At 34.7% G+C, this 20,976-nt stretch overlaps 1 protein-coding gene across 18 annotated transcripts in view; it reads right to left on the bottom strand.

The window, feature by feature from the left end:
* ST7L (suppression of tumorigenicity 7 like) overlaps positions 1-20,976 on the bottom strand; it is an 89,785-nt gene that overhangs the window by 55,785 nt on the left and 13,024 nt on the right. For 11 of the 18 annotated variants that reach the window (XM_070607959.1, XM_070607949.1, XM_070607945.1 and 8 more), the window contains exons 4-7: positions 20,753-20,807; positions 17,934-18,049; positions 11,362-11,440; positions 1,395-1,549 (exon numbers count right to left, since the gene is read on the bottom strand). In XM_070607959.1, coding sequence (XP_070464060.1) covers positions 1,395-1,549; positions 11,362-11,440; positions 17,934-18,049; positions 20,753-20,807 — 405 coding nt within the window. The remainder of the gene's footprint in view (positions 1-1,394; positions 1,550-11,361; positions 11,441-17,933; positions 18,050-20,752; positions 20,808-20,976) is intronic. The other 7 variants (XM_070607953.1, XM_070607957.1, XM_070607955.1 and 4 more) reach the window with 2 other exon arrangements.

The following is a 20,976-nucleotide window of genomic DNA, read 5'->3' as shown; positions in this document are numbered from 1 at the left end:
TATTAACTTTATTTGCTTACCCTAGAAGTTTCAATTAAAATTAAACTGTGTCAGAATGGAAGAATACTAATCATTGTTGAATTTGGGAGATTAACATTGAAATGAGAGTTCACTATACTGCTTTCTCTATTTTTGTATACGTTGGAAGTTTTTTATATTAAAAGCTTAAAAAACATATACTGAATTATTTTTGCCTCTAACAGTAAGTAATGAGTACAGTATATACAAAGCAATTTGTGTATACTTGACAAGCGCATTTTAATATTAATATAAAAGAAACATACATTAATAGGAAAAAATAATATTAACTTACTATTTTAAGTTTCTGCATAAAGAATCTGTTATTTTAATGTTCTCTATTGTTTTAAGTGACAAAAGATGTTAAAACCAAATTTCCATGGCTAGTGTAAACTTTTGCTCAACAGCTAGTAACTAACAAACTGTAAAACTACTTTGAGAAAGGGCTAGCAATTATTTCTGTAACTATCTCAACCATATTTGAGATTACACAAGGATAAATGGCATGACTTTTTTACAGATGTAGTTTCATTAGTTCCAGACTGCAAAATTATATATTCCAACAGTTGTGTTTTAACAACATGCATTAATGAAATATACTGTATACATCAATATTTAGTTTAGAAAGAAAACATTATCCAAATTTTAATTTTCACAAACAAAAGATTTAGAACTTAATTGCTAGCAGATAATGCATTATATAAACATATTTCAATTTATTGTTCACCATCTGCCAAAATCATGAAGCTAAACTCTCTGGCCACAAAAAAATAGCAGGAAGCAGCAGCATTACAGATTCTAACATCTTTGGTAAAAGTGTCTCAATCATAACTGAGAAAGTATTCCTAGTAGGAAAAAAGGATCTCAGTTGCTATGGCCCATATGATCTCAAACACATCACAGAGAAAAATCAACCAAAGAATCAAAGCCAAGTATAAGGCTGATCTTTGTGCTAGAGGGGCCACTCACTACATGGAGATACATACAATCTGAAGAGCAAACCAAATGATATACCTCTACTATTGCTTGGGGTAAGGATGAGGATAAAGGCTCTCCTGAATCTTGAATATTTTTGAGTTGTGTTTCTCCAAAAACCAGCCCAATTCTCCCATGAAATAAATTACTGTTAAATCTCAGACCAGCACATCTCTCCATAACCAGGGCAGATCGGTTCCCTTCCACAAGTATTCTCTAGCTAATACATATTTCTGTCCTGCTGGCTTGTAGATATTATGAATAGATTAGTTATCTCTTATGAAAAGTAGTGAACCTCTAAGCATTAAAGTACTTTTATTGTTGTTGTTTTGTGTTTTAAACATAAAAAAGCTTACTGCAGAAGCTAAAAGACAGCTAAAAATCAGGTCAAATTTGCTTACTCAGTTGAGCTTCATGCTGAGGACTTTGGTGCTGGCATTGCTGTGACCGCCTATAAATTGTTTCTCCTGCCTTGAGTGCCTGTTTAAATAACCTTTCAGCATCTACAATAGTTGTTGCTTCTTCCTCAGCCAGTAGAACATACGCAGTGGCACAGCTATGAAGTAAGCAAGCAATTTTAAATAAAACAGTAAAGCAAGTATTTTCTCTTGGGTATGTCCCTTTGCTCTACGTCACATTTCCCCACTTTTACCTACACCTTCCATCTCTTGAAGAAGAAAAACAACTTCATTCAATATTTTAATTTATTAGGGGCATATTGGTATATTCTTTATGTTTGTTTTTTTCTTCTTTCCTATCTTTCTTTCCCTCTCTTTATTTTCTTTTTTACTTCTATTTGCATTCTCTGACCCTTTGTCCTGTATTTTCCTTTTGTGGAAGGGGGGAGAAAAAAAGATATATAAATAATTACCTGAAAAGTAGTTCGAGGGACTATACATTCTAGTGGTCATGCCTGCTCTGAGTCACTATACACTCTGTAATATACGTCTAATGGGGCAGTTAAGGGTGACGACTGAGAAGAAAGTCCCATGGCCAACTAGGCACCTTTAACATTTGACTCAGAAACATATGATTCCAAGACTAGACTTCTTTCCCAACCCTGAGTATTCTCTCTGTGTGCTGCCCCATCCCTTCTTGGACTTATCCACAATAGTACTACAGCAAAACTTCTCTTGGTCTGAATTATAGTCTTTTCTCCTACACTCCTACTCTCACTCATCACACCCGTGCTTACTCCAAGTTTCCTTTTCTTCACCCTGCTAAAACAGAGGTTTCTCTTTGTAAGTCAAAAGCTGGCTAATAGGATAAACTAACTTGTTTTCAGGCAAAAAAGAGAAACACAAAGTTTCCTTTCCATTCCCAGAAATAATAAGTACATATCTTCTAAGACAATGGCCTAGTTCTGATTATCTGAGCTTGCATTGCCCAGTACTACAGTCATTGGCCATATGTAGTTATTGAGCACTTGAAATGTATCTAGTCCAAATAGAGATGTGTAAAATGCACACTAGAGATGTGTAAAATGCACACTGGTCAGTATATGGTCAGTGTAAAATGCACATCGGATCAAGATTTAGAAGAATGTAGAATAATTCGTTAACAGTTTTTTAAAAAATATTGATGCATGTTAAAATGATATTTTAATATTTTGAATATAGCTATATTCAAATTAATTTCACCTATTTCTTTCTACTTTTTAAATGTGGCTACCAGAAAATTTAAAGTTACATATATAGTTTACATTATGTTTCTATTGAACAGTGTTTAAACAAGAGGAGAGAAATTATTGGTAAAAGTACAAGGCCAGGCACAAAACAAAACTGATGGCAAAATAGCAATCAAGCAATTGGGGACAAAAAGGGTCTTTCAGATATGGAAAATGCAAATCATATCATTTGAGTATCCTTCAAATAATACCCTAAATTGAAATATATAAAGATTTCACTAATCAACAGACATTTCTCCATTGCATTACATTGGATTGCTCTGAAGCGTTAGATATACTGCTGCTTTAAAGACCAGGCTCCCTAAGAGCCATTCTAAAATCCAATTTAAATGCTTTTAAATAACAAAATAAAAACACTTTTAAAAGATCAGAGGGGTATAAACTGATGCAGGAGAATAAAAATATTAGCATAATTTTAAATTATAGTATAGCTGTATGATAAAAAGAGGTTCTTTTCCCTTAAAGCTTTCTTGTACTTGTTCAAAAGTATTTTAAGTGGAGATCTTAACACAAAAAATTAATTTTATGAATACTCAATGAATCTTACTATTGGGAATGCTGTTTCTTTAAATTGCAGCAAAATTCACATAACAAAACTAACCATTTTAAATGTATAATTCAGGGACGTTTAACATATTTACAAGGTCATTCATGTAGCAAGTAGCAGTACTCCATTCCTTTTTATGACTGAATGATGTTTCTTTGTATGGATATACGAAATTCTGTTTATCCATTCATCAGGCGACGGACATTTGAGTAGATTCCAATTTTTGGCTATTATAATATTACTATAAACATTTTTTTTTTCCAGGGGAAGATTTGCCCTAAGCTAACATCTGTTGCCAATCTTCCTCCTCTTTTTTTCTTCCTTTTCACCCCTCCAAAGTCCCAGTCCATAGTTGTGTATAGTTGTAAGTTCTTCTGGTTCTTTTTCATGTGAGCCACTGCCACAGCATGGCTACTGACAGACAAGTGGCGTGGTTCCACACCAAGGAACAGAACCCAGGCTGCCAAAGCAGAGCATGCTGAACCCTAACTGCTAGGTCATCAGGGCTGGCTCTGCTATAAACATTTGCGTAAAAGTTTTTGTTTGAAAACCTGCTTTTAGTACTCTTCAGGAAATGTCTAGGAGTAGAACTGCTGGGTCATGGTAATTCTAATTTTAACTTTTTGAGGAACTGTCAAACTGTTTTCCACAGTGGCTGTACCACTTTACATTCCAACCTGCAGCGTATGAGGGTTCCAATTTTTCCACATTTCTGAAAACATTTGTTATTTTCTGGGGAGATTTTTGTTGTTATTGTTATTCTCATCTTGTGAAGGGGTATCTCATTGTGGTTTTCATTTTCTTTTCCCTAATGATGAATGATGTTGAGCATCTTTTCATGTGCCCATTGGTCATTTGTATATCTTTGAAGAAATGTCTATTCAAGTACTTTGCCAATTTTTACTTGGGTTGTCTTTTTGTTACTGATTTATAAGAGCTTTTTTTTTTTTGAGGAAGACTGGCCCTGAGCTAACATCCATGCCCATCTTCCTCTACTTTATACGTGGGACGCCTACCATAGCATGGCTTTTGCCAAGTGATGCCTTGTCTGTACCCAGGATCCAAACCAGCAAACCCTGGACCACCGAGAAGTGGAACGTGTGAACTTAACTACTGCACCACCAGGCTGGCCGAGTTCTTGATATATTCTGGATACTAGACCCTCATTAAATATATGACTTGCAAATATTTTCTTTCATTCTGTGGGTTGCCTTTTCACTTTCCTGATAGCATCCTTTGATGCACAAAAGCTTTTAATTTTTTTATAAAGTGTAATTTATCCAATTTTTCTTTTGTTGCATTTATTTTTGGTGTCATATCTAAGAAACTGCTGCCAAATCCAGGAATGAAAATTTGCCCCTATGTTTTTTTTCCTAAAAGTTTTACAGTTTTAGCTCTTACATGTATGTCTTTGATTAATTTTGAATTAATTGTTGTGTGTGGTGTGAGGGAAGGGTCATGCTTTTGTATGTGGTTACCCAGTTGCCCAGCATCACTTGTTAAAAAGATTATTCTTTCTCTCACGCAATGGTCTTGGCACTCTTGTCAATGATCAATTGACCATAGATACAACGGTTTATTTCTGGACTCTACATTTGATTCCATTAATCTAGATGTCTATCCTTATGATTTAATTACTCTAGCTTCATACTAAGTTCTTCTTTTTTGAGGAAGATTAGCCCTGAGCTGACTGCTGCCAATCCCCCTCTTTTTTTGCTGAGGAAGACTGGCCCTGAGCTAACATGCATGCCCATCTTCCTCTACTTTATATGTGGGATGCCTACCACAGCATGGCTTGCCAAGCAGTGCCATGTCCGCACCCAGGATCCGAACTGGCAAACCTGGGCCACCGAAGCAGATTGTGTGCACTTAACTGCTGTGCCACTGGGCCTGCCCCCATAGCAAGTTCTGAAATCAGGAAATGAGTCCTCCAACTTTGTTCTTCTTTATTCAAAATTGTTTCAGCTATTTGAGGTCTCTTGTGATTCTACATGAGTTTTAGGATCAGCTTGTCCATTTCTGCAAAAATGGCAATTGAAATTTTGATAGGATTGCATTGAATTTGTAGATCAATTTGAGTATTGCCATCTTAACAGTACTAAGTCTTCCAATCCATGAACACTAGATGTCTTTCCATCTATTTAGTTCTTCTTTAACTTCTTTCAACAATGCTTAGTTTTCAGTGTACTTCCTTGTACCTCCTTGGTTAAATTTATTGTTAAGCATTTTAATATTTTTGATGCTATTGTAAATGGAATTGTTTTCTGAATTTCCTGTTCAGATTGTTCATTGTTACTGTATAGAAATACAACTGATTTTTATATGTTTATCTCGTTTCCTGCAACTTGGTTGAACTCTTTTATTAGCTGTAATAGTTTCGGTGTGTGTGGAGTCTTCAAGATTTTCTGCATATAAGATCATGTCACCTGTGAACAGGGATTGTTTACCTCTTCTCTTCTAGTTTGGAAGCCAGTTTTTTACCTTCTTCTTGCCTAATTGCACTGGCTAGTACCTGCAGTACCATGTTAAATAGAAGTGGCAAGAGCAGACATCCTTGCCTTGTTCTCGATCTTAGAGGGAAAGTCTTCCGTCTTTCATCATTAAATATGTAGTTATCTGTGGGTTTTTCACAGATGTCTTTTTACCAGTTTGAGGAAGTTTCCTTCCATTCCTTGATTTTAGTGTTTTTATCATAAACTGGTATTGGAAATTGTTGAATACTTTTTTCTGCATAAATAGAGATGATTGTGTGGTTCTCTTCCTTTGTTCTATTTAATGTGGTGGCTTACACTGACTGATTTCCATATGTTAAACTACCCTTGCCTTCCTGGGATAAATCCCACTTGGTCAGGGTGTACAATTATTTTAACATGCTGCTGGATTTGGTGTGCTAGTATTTTGTTGAGGATTTTTACACTTTTATTCAAAACAGGTATTAGTCTGTAGCCTTCATTTCTTGTGATGTCTTTGTCTGGTTTTGGTATGAGGATAATACTGACCTCATTGAATGAGTCAGAAAGAATTATTTCATCTTCTATTTCTTTGAAGAGTTTGAGAAGGATGTGTGTTAATTCTTTAAGTCCTTCATAGAATTCACCAGTGAAGCAATCTGGTCCTGGGCTTTCTTTGAAAGTTTTAAAATTACTGATTCAATCTCTTCAGTTGTTACAGGTCTATTCAGATTCTGTATTTCTTCTTGAGTCAGTTTTGGTAGTTTGTACATTTCAAGGAATTTGTCCATTTTATCTAAGTTATCTAATTTGCTGGCATACAATGGTTCACAGTATCCTCTTATAATCTTTTTAATTTCTGTAAGGTCAGTAGTAATGTCCCCAGTTTCATTCTTTTATTTTTCAAATGATTTTATTTTTCCTTTTTTTCTCCTTTTTTCCTCCCCAAAGCCCCCCAGTACATAGCTGTATATTTTTAGTTGTGGGTCCTTCTAGTTGTGGCATGTGGGATGCTGCCTCAGAACGGCTCAATGAGTGGTGCCATGTCCGCACCCAGGATGCAAACCGGTGAAACCCTGGGCCATCGAAGTGGAGTGCATGAACTTAACCACTTGGCCACAGGGCCGGCTCCTGACCCCCAGTTTCATTCTTGATTTTAGCAATCTGAGTCTTCTCTCTTTTTTAATTGGTCAGTCTAGCTAAAAGTTTGCCAATTTTGTTGATCTTTTAAAAAACCAATCTTTGGTTTCATTGATTCTACTGTTTTTCTATTCTCTATTTTGTTGATCTCACTTTAATCTTTAATACTTCCTTTCTTTTGCTTGGAGTTTAGTTGGTTCTTCATTTTATAGTTGTTATAAAGTTATTGATTTGAGATCTTCTTTTTTAATATAGGTGTTTACAGCTATAAATTAGCCTCTGAGCACTGCTTTTGCTGTATCTCATAAGTTTTAGTATGCTGTATTTTCATTTTCATTCATCCCAAAGTATTTTCTAATTTCCCTTGTGTTTTCTTCTTTGATTCCTTGTTTAAGAGTCTGTTGTTTAATTTCCACATAGTCTAATATTGTGACATTTCTGGATTTCCTTCTGTTATTGATTTCTAATTTCATTCCACTGTGGTTAGAGTGGATACTTCATATGATTTCAATCTTTTTAAATTTACTGAGAATTGTTTAGGTCCTAACTATGGCATATCCTGGAGAATGTTCCATGTACACTTGAGAAGAATGTGTATTCTACTGTTGTTGCAGAGTGTTACATAGAAGTCTGTTAGGTCTAATTGGTTTATAGTGTTGTTCAAGTCTTCTACTTCTTTGTGTATCTTTTGTCTAGTTATTCTATTCATTATTGAAGTCTCCACCTATTATTGTTAAACTGTCTATTTCTCCCTTCAATTCTGTCAGCTTTTGCTTCACACATTTTGGGGCTGTTATTAGATACATATAAGTTTATACTTATTATATCTTCTTGATGGAGTGAACCTCTTTTATCACTACTTAACGTCATTCTGTGTCTTATAAAATTTTTGTCTTAAACTCTATTTTGTCTGATATTAGTTTAGCCACTCCCTCAATCTTTGGTTACCATTTGCATGGAATATCTTTTTCCAAACTTTTACTTTCTACTTCCTTGCATCTTTGTATCTAAAGCAAGTCTCTTGTAGATAGTATATAGTTGAACTATGTTTTCTAATCCATTCTGCCAATCAATGCCTGTTAACTGGAGAGTTTAATCTACTTACATTTAAGTAACTAATAATAAGGACTTGTTTCTGTCCTCTTTGTTTTCTATATGTTGTATCTCTTCCTATTTGTTTTCTATACGTCCTATCATTTTTATCCTCATTTCTGGCATTACTGCCTTCTTTTGTGTTAGATAGATATTTTCTAGTATATCATTTTGATTCCCTTCTTATTTCTTTTACCATATATTTTTTAGTTATTTCTTAGTGGTTAACAGTTAACAATTATATTTAACATCTTAATTTATAACAATCTAGTTTGAATTAATACCAACTTACTTTCAATAGTATACAAAACTTTGCTCCTATATAGCTCTTCCCTCACTCCTTATGTTATTAAGGTCACAAAGTACATCTTTATAAATTGTATGTCCATCATACATAAATTTGTAATTATTATTTTACATAGTTGTCTTTTAAATCATATAGAAGAAAAGCATTACAAACTAAAACTGCATTAATATTGACTTTTATATTTACTTAAGTAGTTACTTTTAATGGTGTTCTTTATTGCTTTGTGTAGAGTCTTATCTAGTATCCTTTTATTTCAGCCTGAAGGGCTAATTTTAGAATTCCTTATAGGACAGATCCACTAGCAATGAACTCTCTCAGTTTTTGTTTATCTGGGAATGTCTTAATTTCTCCTTCATTTCTGAAGGATAAATTTGCTGGATATAGAATCCTTAGCTGACAGTTTTCTTTCTTTCAGAATTTTGTCATCCCACTCCCTCCTGGCTTCTATGGTCTCTGATGAGAACTAAGTTATTAATCTTATTGAAGATCCCTTATATGTGATGAGTCAATTTTCTCTTGCTGCTTTCAGAAATCTCTCCTTGTCTTTGGCTTTTGAAAGCTTAATTATAGTTTGTCTCATTGTGGATGTCTTTGAGTATATAATACTTGGGGGTCCATTGAGTTTCTTGGATGTGTAGATCGATATCTTTCACCAAATTTGGGATCTTTTCAGCCATTACTTCTTTAAATATTCTCTCTGCCCCTTTCTCTTTCTGGGACTCCATTATGCATAGGTTAGCATGCTTAATAATGTCCCACAGGTCTGTTAAGCTCTGTTCATTTTTCTTCATTCCTTTATATTTTCTGCTCCTCAGACTGGGCAACCTCAACTGACCTAAATCAAGTCTGCTGATTCCTTCTTCTGCCTGCTCAAATCTGCTGCTGAACTCCTACAGGAAGTTTTTTATTTCGGTTATACTTTTCAACTCTAGAATTTCTACTTAGTTCCTTTTTATTATTTCTACCTCTTTATCAATATTCTCTAATGGTGAGACATCATTCTCATGGTTTCCTTCAGTTCTTTGTACATGGCTTCCTTTACCTCTTTGAGCATATTTTAAAGTCTTTGTCTAGAAACTCTGAAGTCTAGGCTTCCTCAAGAACAGTTTCTATTCATTTCCTTTCTTTCCCGTGTATGGGCATATTTTGTTTCTTTGTATGTCCTGTAATTTTTTGTTGAAAACTGGAAATTTTGAATATTATAATCTAGCAACTCTAGAAATCAAATTTCCCCTCCTCCCCAGGATTCGTTGTTGCTGCTTGTTGTAATACTTTGTTTAATGACTTTCCTGAACTAATTTTGTGAAGTTTGTATTCTCTCTGTCATATGTGACCAGTGAAGTCTCTGCTCCTTTAGCTTAATGGTCAGCCAGTGATTTGATAGAGATTGCCTTAAATACCTGGAACCAAAAACAAAACAAAAAATAAGTCTTTGAAGTTGGGTTCTGCGTGTGTGTTGGGGCACACCTTCAACACTCAGTCAGGCAATTTACAACTCTGCCTTAGCCTTTACTTTCTGGTGGTGCAGAACCTGAAAGTTAGACAGACATGAGAGCTTAGGGCCTTCTTGAGTCTTTTCTGAGCATGTGACCAACCTTGGGTATGTGTGGGGCCTTTGAGATTCCCAGGAATATGTAGGAGCTTTTCAAAGCCTTTATTTCCCAAAGTATCTCATTCCCCAGCCTTTCCTCCCAAGCTTTATGGTTTGTCTATTGTTTTCCCCAGCTTTATCCCTTGGCCCAGGCAGCAGGGGCTAATGCATTTCTCTTTAAATGATTGCAACAAATGCCCCCACAGTGTAGGTGTGTTAGTGCTGGGAGAGCTCTGAATTAACGGAAATAAAGACAAGCTCCTTGAGCTGGTCCTTCAGGGAGCCACCAAACAGGTCAAAATAAACACCCACAATTCTTTGCAAATAGGTTCATTCTACTTCCTCTGATAGCAGGAACCTATATCCAGAATGCAGACTGTCATCTTCAAGGCTGCTGCTGAGCTAGGGAGTGGGAGATGGGGCCAGTCTAAGTTAAAACATCACAAAGCTCTCTTATAGGAATTTGACTGTTTTTTTTTAATTGATTAAGTATTTTCCAGGCTGCTATAAACTTTTTTCTTTAAAGACTGGCACCTGAGCTAACAACTGTTGCCAATCTTCTTCTTTTTTTTTTTCCTGCTTTTTCTCCCCAAATCCCCCCAGTACCTAGTTGCTATATTCTAGTTGTGGGTCCTTCTAGCTGTGGCAGGTAGGACACCGCCTCAACATGGCCTGATGAGTGGTGCCATGTCCGGACCCAGGATCCGAACCAGTGATACCCTGGGCCACCGAAGTGGAGTTTGCAAACTTAACCACTTGGCCACTGGGCTGGCCCCTGCTATAAACTTTTGATTAGTTTCCAGACTTTGAATAAAGGTGATTCACTGTTATGGAGTTCCTTACACCGCCATTTTTGTTCCACCTTGGATGGTCTTCTTAATAAGGATAATATATTGGTGAGGGGAGAGACATAGGGGACAATGCTAAATTCACGTTATTAAGGAAGTATTCCTTGATTAATCCCAACTGTGGCCATATTTTTACTCTTGGCATTTATTTAGTATTAGATTAATACTTATTAACCTGTTCCCTTTAAATATTAAGTTGACTTAACGATTTTACATTTTGTTTCTTCAAAATATAAAGTTGATACAAAGAACTATAAAAAATAAATGCTGTTAACATGAAAAAAAATTCAGTTAGAGCTATATTTTACTTATTTTGAATCCCCTTCTCATGCCTCCAATCCTATTAGCAACTAAAGTTCTCAGGACTGAATGAATGCTTTAAATGAATGATTTAAATGAAAAACAAAATTAAAGCAGGTGGCATAAGTATTTTAGTACTCTATCTAGTATTATCACCAATTAGATCAGCATTCTTCACTTTAAAAAGTATTTCTAGTATAATTTCTATTCAAAAGGATAGATAAGCTTATCATTTCAGAAGCAAAATACATGTCAGTAAACACTGCAAATTTGTCTCTACTACACAAAAAGAGAAAGGGGGCTGCTAACAACTCCACATGTCTTAGAAACAGACAAAAGGAAACATAAAATCATTTGCCTGAGTTTCCTTCCAAACAAACTTAGTTTCCATATATTCCAAACTTACTCATTGTTTAATTCTAAAGCTTGATAGGCTGCTTTGATTCGAGCTGGAGGATTTCTTTCCCTCCATGCCTTCTGCATAACTGTAGAAAAAATATTTCAAAAAGTAGATGAGATGGTAAACATAAATAATCTTATGCAAAATGCATGACAAATGAGCTAGGAGAGAAAACAAAGATTTAAATAACATGTTCTTAAACATAAGAAACAAGAAATTGGGGTGCTAGCTCACATTAATGTTATGAGAAATTTACATTAAATTTGGAAGCTTCATATTTAATAAATATATTCTTTCTCTGATTTATTTGAATAACAACATATAAGATACTTAAGTTAATTACATCATTATTATACAGGAATATTTATATATCTAAATGCATATTAAAATTGAGTTTGAGTGACATCAGATTATAATCTGTGAAATATTCTAGTTCTTTCATCATTTTGAAAAGGTTCTACAAAACTGCTGAAAATATACAAGAGACTTAAAAACAAAGTCTTTGTCTAATCAATTATTTGATCTAGGAAGAATGTTTGAGTTTGCAATTTGTATAAAAAGGGGCAAAAAATTAATTCAGAATATAGTACATTTGTGAAAAATGAGAGTCTCTACCAAGATTCAACAAAAGCCATAATTAGAATCTCTCTGGAATAACAATAGCAGTTTTGCTACCATTTACTGTACCAAACTGAAATTTCACACTAATAAAGTTTTCAAAAAATTAAACAAACAAATAAACAAACTAGATTCATGAAACTATCTGGCCTATTTCAAGTTTGATAAGAAAAATAGAGAATTTATGAATGTTGCTTTTGGAACAAAACCTACAACTGTCCAGAAAGAATAATGTGGAAAATGTTTGAGTTTTCCTTTGGAAACAAAATATTAGTCTTGGCTTAGAAAAGGAGACAATATATTCTATATGTGTAACAAAAATACATTTCTCATATCAAACGTGTCACCAGCTAGCTGATAGCTAATGCTTCCTGAACTTGACAAACTGATGTAAGTCACCACTCATCTGATCATAACCAGGTAAAGAATAGCATTTTGCTGTAACATTAAAATAGTACATAAAAATCAAGTATAATGTTAGACTTGCCATTTTTGATGATGAGGCTCTCTTCTATAAGTTACGTGATATTTACAAGGCAAGTTCTGATACTGAATCTTTACCAATATTTTAAATGGTTATTTGGTATTCTTCTACATTAAGTACGTATCATAATTTATCTAACCAATTCTCTTTTGATGGACAATTAAGTTACACCCAAATTTTACTAATATAGAAATATTGTGTTAATCATCTTTCAACATCTATCTTTGCATATGTGACCAAATATTTCCTTTCTAGAAGTAGAATAGTTGGTTAAAATATATGCATCTTTTAAAAGATTTTGGATATATACTCCCAAACTCCTCTAAATAAAATCGTATTAATTTACATTCTTTCAGGCAGTGAAGGAGAGTGACTGTTTCCCTACTTCCTTACCAACACTGAGGAGTATCATTTGCTAAAACACGAAAACTATCTCATTTCCATTTCCAATTCTTATATTTCTAGTAAGGTCATCAAATGCACCATTAAGCATTTTTTCTTATTCTTATGTTTTCAATGGCTCTATCCAGCCTTTCAGGATTATTCCTCACAACCTATGCAATTCTAAGCCAAAGGAGAAAGGGAAATAAAGTAGAGGGAGAAAAATATCTATTTCTTTCTAAAACAAGGTTAAGGAATAATTTAAAGCAAAATGCTGATTTAGTATTCAACTGTTCTGTTTAAGAACTGTTAATATGCTTTAAAAAATAATACAAGCTGTTAGCAATTCAATCAAATTTACCTATTTTTCAAGTTAAATAATATTCCAATATGCTAACAAGCAGAAAAGAGATTAGCATTTATCCCAAGGTCAGGGTCACAAATATAAATGCCTCTAAAGACCAGGAGAAAACATAAATGAGTGAAAAGCACATGCACTGTCTAAAAGAGAGTCACAGCTCAGCTCTAAGTGATTGCTGCCAAGCCGAAATGCAGGTCCAGTTTTGCCGTATTTTCCAACTTTCAAAAAGTATAAATCCAGGGGCCAGCCCAGTGGTGCAGTGGTTAAGTTCATGTGCTCCGCTTTGGTGTCCTGGGGTTCACGAGTTTGGAGCCAGGTACAGACCTACACACCACTTGTCAAGCCATGCTGGGGCGGCATCCCACATACTACATAGAGGAAGATTGGCACAGATGTTACCTCAGCAATAATCTTCCTCAAGCAAAAACAGGAAGATTGACAACAGATATTACCTCAGGGCCAATCTTCCTCACCAAAAAAAAAAAAAAAAGAAGAAGAAGAAATCTGGATTTTAATGCTAATTTCCTGATTTTTAAGTGTTGAAAAAAGAAATACTATGAATACAAATTATCCAAAAAACATCACTGTCTGGCCTTGAAGATACGTTTGTTCTCTGTCTTAGATAAACAAATCAAGGAGTAAAACAAAATCTACTAATTTATTAATTACTGATGACAATAGTCAAGAGAAATTTGTCACATCACACATATATACACATTTGTCTTTTTTTAATATAAAACTACAGCTTTAAACATTACCTTTATATGACTGTCTGAAAAGATCATTATGGAATCAACAGTCCATTTCTGGGTTATCATTCACAGATAAAGTCTATCCTTGAGTTCAATCTTTAGCTGGGATTATGCACACCTCTAGAAGTACATGAAACTTTGCAAAGACCAAAATGGGATGCATGATTTTAAAAGAATCAATTTTTAAAGCCTCAACTTTATATGACTCTTTCCTATAACTGATTTACCTTAAGAATCTTCCTCTGATTGGTCTATGCATCATGCTGACTTCCCTTTCCTAACCAAAATCCACTCCCCTACTCCTCAAAAGATATCATCCTTTCTCCTACTTTACAAAAGAAAGGCTTACTTCTCACCCATCCTGAATCTTTCCAAGGTGCATTGCCCTAGAGCGTAAAAATCTCCAGCGGCCAAAGGAACAATTCAAATTCAGGTTTGGGGGCAGCCATTTTAAATCAAGGCACCTATAATAGGGATTCCTGCCTTTTACTTATTTAACAGTGAAGCTCGCCTTAGAGTTTTGGCCTCTGGATATGCTGAGTTCAAGTATATTGTAGAGTGAGAAGAGAGTGATAACAATTTTTATCAGTTCTATTTTCAGTACCCCTCTCCTTTTACTATCAAAGAATGCATTGCTCCTAAGGGAAGGTCCCCATACAATAAGGCAAACAGGGCATTAGTAAGGGATAATAAAGGCGGTGGAATCTTATTTTGGAGAAGTGATAAGCTCGAGGGAAAGCTCCAAGACTTATCTATCTTTCTATCTTAGAATCTGAATTCAGAAGGGAGATGGTTGTCATGGGGATGCATGTTAACATGTTTATTTGAATTGAAAAATGATGGGGCCAGCCTGGTGGCGGGAGCGGTTAAGTTTGCACGTTCCGCTTTGGTGGCTCAGGGTTCACCAGATTGGATCCCGGGTATGGGCCCTACACACCGCTTGGCAACCCATGCTGTGGCAGGCGTCCCACATATAAAGTAGAGGAAGATGGGCACAGATGCTAGCTCAGGGCCAGTCTTCCTCAGCAAAAAGAGGAGGATTGGCAGCAGATGTTAGCTCAGGGCTAATCTTCCTCAAAAAAAAAAAAACGAAAGAAAAATGAAGTCAGACTTCTCTGCCAGAAAGTAAGTCTGATACGACTGATAGGATTGACAATGAGAACTCACCCAGCCAATCAGATTATATGGAGGACATTTTCCAAAGTTGAAAGAGCCAAATATGTATCTCCAAGGATTTGACAAAAATATAAAGTATATGATACCATTTAGAACCTTATTATCAAAGATATTCAAATTTTTTAAAATGTATACAAAAGATTTTATTGTGGAAAACCATATAAGCATGATAAATAAAAGACTCAAATATAAAATAATTATAATAAAATCATATAGAGTTGTGGAATGAATATGAGTTCAAGAAGAAAAAGGTCTTATATAAAATTAACTACTGTTAAAGAGTACTTGTTCATGTATTTTTCAATGGATAATGGTAGCTATCAAATCATTAGATTCTTGAGATACATTTAAATATAGCGTATTCTAGTTTTATTTTTAAATGTCTATATTTATAATATGTTGAAAATTACATTCTTTGCAATTATTTAACCTTATAATGTCAATTTAAAAATGTGTGAAGGGATCCATAGTTTTTCAAAATTCTTTTAGGACAAAATGTTTTAATGTTTTTTTTTAAATGGATTGCCAGCCCTGTGCTTTCAGAGACCATGTGACCTGTCAACTCCTCTTAGGTCCTCATACATCAAAATCCCTTAATTAATTTTTTAATTTTTTTATTTCATTTTAGTTTTTTAGGAAGATTAGCCCTGAGCTAACATCTACCGCCAATCCTCCTCTTTTTGCTGAGGAAGACTGGCCCTGAGCTAACTTCCATGCCCATCTTCCTCTATTTCATGTGGCACACCTGCTATAGCATGGCTTGACAAGCAATGTGTAGGTCGGCACCCAGGATCTGAACTGATGAACCCTGGGCTGCCGAAGTGGAAGGTGTGAACTTAACCACTGCACCACCGGGCTGGTCCTGAACAAAAGTGTTTTAAGACCACAGCTTTGGTGGATAGTCATAGTTGCTACTTGAAAAGACTGCCAATGACTGCAATTCTACCTGTGAGAAGGAGGTGAAGCCTTAATTTCCAGTCATCTCAGTCCTTAAAGTTAACACACAACACTGATTTTCCACTGCTTACTTCCCCAACACCTACACTTTTGCCATTAATATAAACATTAAGCATATAAACATAAAGCAATTCCTTTTTCTCCTTTTTGCAATTAAACCATTTCATGAAACCACACCAAAGATCCTTGGGTTTCCTGCTACCATCTACACTTAATATATTTAATCCAGCAGAGGTGTATCACAATGAACTCACTTCAGTGGCAGAAAATTAGCTATTTTTCAGACCCTTACTGTTGGTGGTTTTCTTCCGCATATCCATGTGGTGAGGAGACGCAGCAATAGTGTAGTGGTTAAGAGCCAGACTTGAGTTTGAAACCCAACTTTATCATTTATTAGCTAGGTGACTTAGGGCATGTTACTGGATTCCCCTTTGCCTCAGTTCCTTTATTTTTCTTTACATATTTATTTTTTGAGGACAATTAGCCCTGAGCTAACATCTGCTGCCAATCCTCCTCTTTTTGCTGAGGAAGACTGGCCCTGAGCCAACTGCCATGCCCATCTTCCTCTATTTTATGTGGGACGCTGAGCTAACATCTGTGCCCATCTTCCTCTACTTTATATGTGGGACACCTGCCACAGCATGGTTTGACAAGTGGTGAGTAGGTCTGCACCCAGGATCTGAACTGGCAAACCCTGGACTGCCGAAGTGGAATGTGTGAACTTAACTGCTACACCACCGGGCTGGCCCCTCCTTTATTTTTAAAATGAGGCTGATAACAGCACCTATCTTACAAAATGATTGGGAAGATTAAATTAGTATATTTATATAAATTGCTTAGAATAGTGCTTGGTGCATAATAAGTGTTATACAAGTGTTAGCTTTTACTAGTCAAATTGTTTAAGGCATCTGTGACACCAAGGTAATTCATTCATTTGTATTTTCATCAAAGAATAAATATTAATATTTACAGTATGCCAGGCAATGTGCTAGATGATAGGGATTGAAACATGACAAATATAGTCCCTGCTTTCCAAAGTTTCACACCCTATTAGGGAGGACAAATATTAAAGCAACATGATAACATTAACAAATAAATATTTGTGGTTGAACAAATTAACTAAAATTATTTCACTGAGGTCTGGACTAAGTACTGTAGAACCACAGAGAAGAAAGTGTTTAACTCTGACAGGAGATCCCAGAGAAGGCTTCCTAGAGAACGTGGCTTTTAATTTGGATCTTAAAGGATAAAAGTAGGAGGGATAAAAGTAGATGGATAAGTAAGAAGGAAGAGCGCGTTCAAAGTAGAATAGTTGTGATAAAGATCCCTGTCTCTAAGTGGTACATTTAAGAGTCTCAATACTCTCTTCTACAGAGAAGAGCTTAGAGAGTACCAAACATAGACATTTCTATGATCTTCCACCACTGTACATGCATCTCTAACTTACAACTGGAATAAAATATACCCCATTTTTCTCTACGTGCCATTCCCCAATATTTACACTTTGTCTTACTCTTTTCTTTTATGTATAATCGCAGGTGTTAATTTCCCAGACCAAAAGTGGGTACACTGTTCTCTGCATAAGCAGTTGCCATGTTTGATCTGAAAGGTTTTTTAAGCAATAAAAGAAGCTATTTAATATTTTTATAAAATACTTTATAAGAGGAAAAGGCAGTATAACAATCTAGCTTACAATCATAGTTAGTTTCAATTTAATCTGGGTTTCTTATCAGTGATGCAAACAACTCCAAGCCAAATAACTTTGTATATTATAACAAATAACTCTAAAGAACTTTAAAAATAATTCTCATGACTACTGTTTTACCCCATGCACAGATATGACACGTACCTGTGTCTGAAGGACGTAAAAAGTCCGTGTCACAGGTGAAAAAAGTCTGATGGTCCTGAGCTGACAAATTCATGTCATAGTATGTAAGAGGCTCTTTACCAGTCACCCAAGTGTATCTTTACCAAAACACAAGAGAACAGGCAAATTCAAGATGAGAAAGCATCTGTCTGCTATAACAGACATTATTTAAATTTCAGAAATAAACTGCTACAAACTCTATTTCAGGATGTTTTAAAGGCTTATTATAATCAGTAAAACAAAAGAGATAACCCATACAAACTACTTAGAGTATGATGATAAAACATCAAAAACCAAAAAGCAAAAGCCTAGATTATTCAATAGACAATGCTTCAAAATTGGATTTGAAGGGATAAAACAATTTGACTTAGATATATACCTTATTAAACACACTTAAATAAATTCTCAGTGAGTTACAATTAAATAGTAAAAGTAAAACTAGAAAGAAACTAGGAGGAAACATAGGGATTTTCACCAGATGTCAAGATCGTAAAGGGCTTTCAAAGCATTAAAGCTAAGAGAAACTTCTTCTAGATTTTACTAAACTATAAATTTAAGCTTTCAGATTCCCCTGAAACCCACAATAATTAATTTCAAGTTAACAAACTGGCTAATAAATACATTTTTAACTGTCCAATTCCATTAGTAATTAACAAATAACAAATTAAAATATTTTTACTTTTCACCTATCAAATCGGCTAATACAGCACGTTGTCAAGGGTGAGGTGGGGTACAGACTCACACATACTGCTAGTATAAATGTAAATTGGCATTTACACGTCTCGTTCCAGAAACCAATTAGGGAATATCTATCAGATGTCTTAAAAATATTCACAGAAAGCTAGGGAATTGGTATATGGAACAGTAATTCTCTCTACGTTTGTTTATTTTTGAAATTTTCCATAATTAAAAAAAGAAAAGATTAAAGGGAAGAAAAAAAACTGTTCACACCTTTTGATTCAGTAATCCTAGTGTTACAAATCAACTCTAAGGAAATAATCATAGATGTGGCTAAATATTTATATATATACATAAAGATTTCCCTCTAGTGTAAATGTTAACAGCGAAATATAATCTGTGACCCAGATAGGGGAGCAGTAGGTGATTTAAGGTACCTCCCTGTAATAGAATATAGTACAACCATTAAAAATCATGTTTTTTGAAGAAATTCATATTTTGAAGAAATTCTGTGGGAAATTCACACACTGTGTTAGGAAAAAAGGACGTAAAACTTTATATACATTATGATGTTCAAGTTTTATCTCTATATATGCATATAGAAGAGAGACTGGCTGGAAATACATATTAGCAGTTGTTACTTAGTGGTAGCAAATGGCGATTTTTACTTTCTCTTTTATACCTCTCTTTATTTTCCAATTTTATACAACGGACATGCATACATTTTATAACCACAAAAATAAGCATTTAAAAAGCACATTATATGTGTTATTCACATATACAATCAATGATTTTAAGTTATTTAATAGTGTAAGTTGCCTTGCCATTTAAAGTTTTTGCTATTTTGTGAGAAATTATCATGAAGGAAAAAACACACAAATCCTTGTTCACTTAGTAAAGTTTTGCTACACATTCTAAAACCATAAAAAATTATTTATCAACAATCTACATTATTCCCAAAATGATTTAAGCAGTTAAAAACGTAATGTACAATATCAATCACCTAAATTAGAAGTAAATAAAAAAGCCTCAGTAAAGTAGAAACAAGGCTTGGGCCATGAAACAGAGCCTGGAATGAAGCTACCATATGAAACGCATACCAAAGAGTTCTATGCACTTGGTAAGGTTGGCTACAATATGACTTTAAGCTTTCTAGAACCACACGATGATTACCAATGCAACCTAGACTTTTATGTAAAGATAAACTAATCATTCAAAAAGAAGCATAAGTGTTCCTGATACTAAGATAAGAAATTTCTCTTTAAGATCTTCATGAAGTGGACACCGTATCACCTAACAAGGAATAGCCTAAAAACTTTTTAATAAACACTGTGAGAAGTTCAAGGATCTGTTTCTTGCAGAATCCCTTAATACAGGCTAATAGCATCTCTCACCAAAGACTAGCTTTCCCTTCCCAGGATGTGAATGTCCTACATTATCAAGTCCTTAAGCACAGGGACTACTGCTTGATCATTTTGTATCCCTATCATTTTGCACAGTGCCCATACATAGTTGACACGCAATGTTTCTTGTTCAATAAATTAAATAACATGCCCCAGTCTACATCCAGGTAAAACACAGACTTCTCAAAACAAAAGTAAAGTATCTTTGGTTATAAGTTTCAAAAGATGTTTTCTTGTTTAGAGTAAAAACTGGAAGAGAAACGACACAGTAGTGCAGACAGGAAATGGCAATATAAAATACAGTATAAAAACAGTACATCCTGTACTGTTGCACAAATAAAGCTCATATTCATATTGATATTTCCTAGCGAATCCTCAAATAAATTTTTAAAATGAGCACATATGCATAGGAACATGCTGACATTTGTAATTTTTTCTTAATCTCATGAATTATTTGAAAAGGCTTTCTGCCATAAACCAGGGGCCAAATGTATACATATTATGTATCACAAACATACGGTTTGAAGCAATGTTTATCCTGATTATAAAAGTAAATACAGTCAAGATGCTGCCAAGTAAACCTTGGGCTAATCATTTTCCTTATTATACATCAGTATCTCCAATTGGAAGAGCTGTGATATATTTATAAAAACCAATGTTTCCATAACACGTTCACTCTAAAACCAATGCCATAATTATACTGAAAGCAAAATGTAATACCTCCTATATTCTGCTCCTCTGAAAAGATTTAGAGGGTTTCTCCATACCTTGCATTCTAAAAAACAAAGGGAAAAAGGGGGGAAATGAGAGAGTTTAATCAAATGCAGTTAAACCCTAATTTAACCAACATTTATTGCATAGTCACCATATGCTAATCACAGTCCTAGCCACAGAGAGCACAAAGATAAATAAGGCATCAATAAGGCTGCTGTCACACAACATAC

The sequence above is a fragment of the Equus przewalskii genome, unplaced genomic scaffold (assembly GCF_037783145.1).
Source record: "Equus przewalskii isolate Varuska unplaced genomic scaffold, EquPr2 ChrUn-13, whole genome shotgun sequence".
NCBI lineage: Eukaryota > Metazoa > Chordata > Mammalia > Perissodactyla > Equidae > Equus > Equus przewalskii.
Note: the sequence above shows the minus strand (reverse complement) of the source record. Positions and strands in the feature narration are given on the sequence as shown.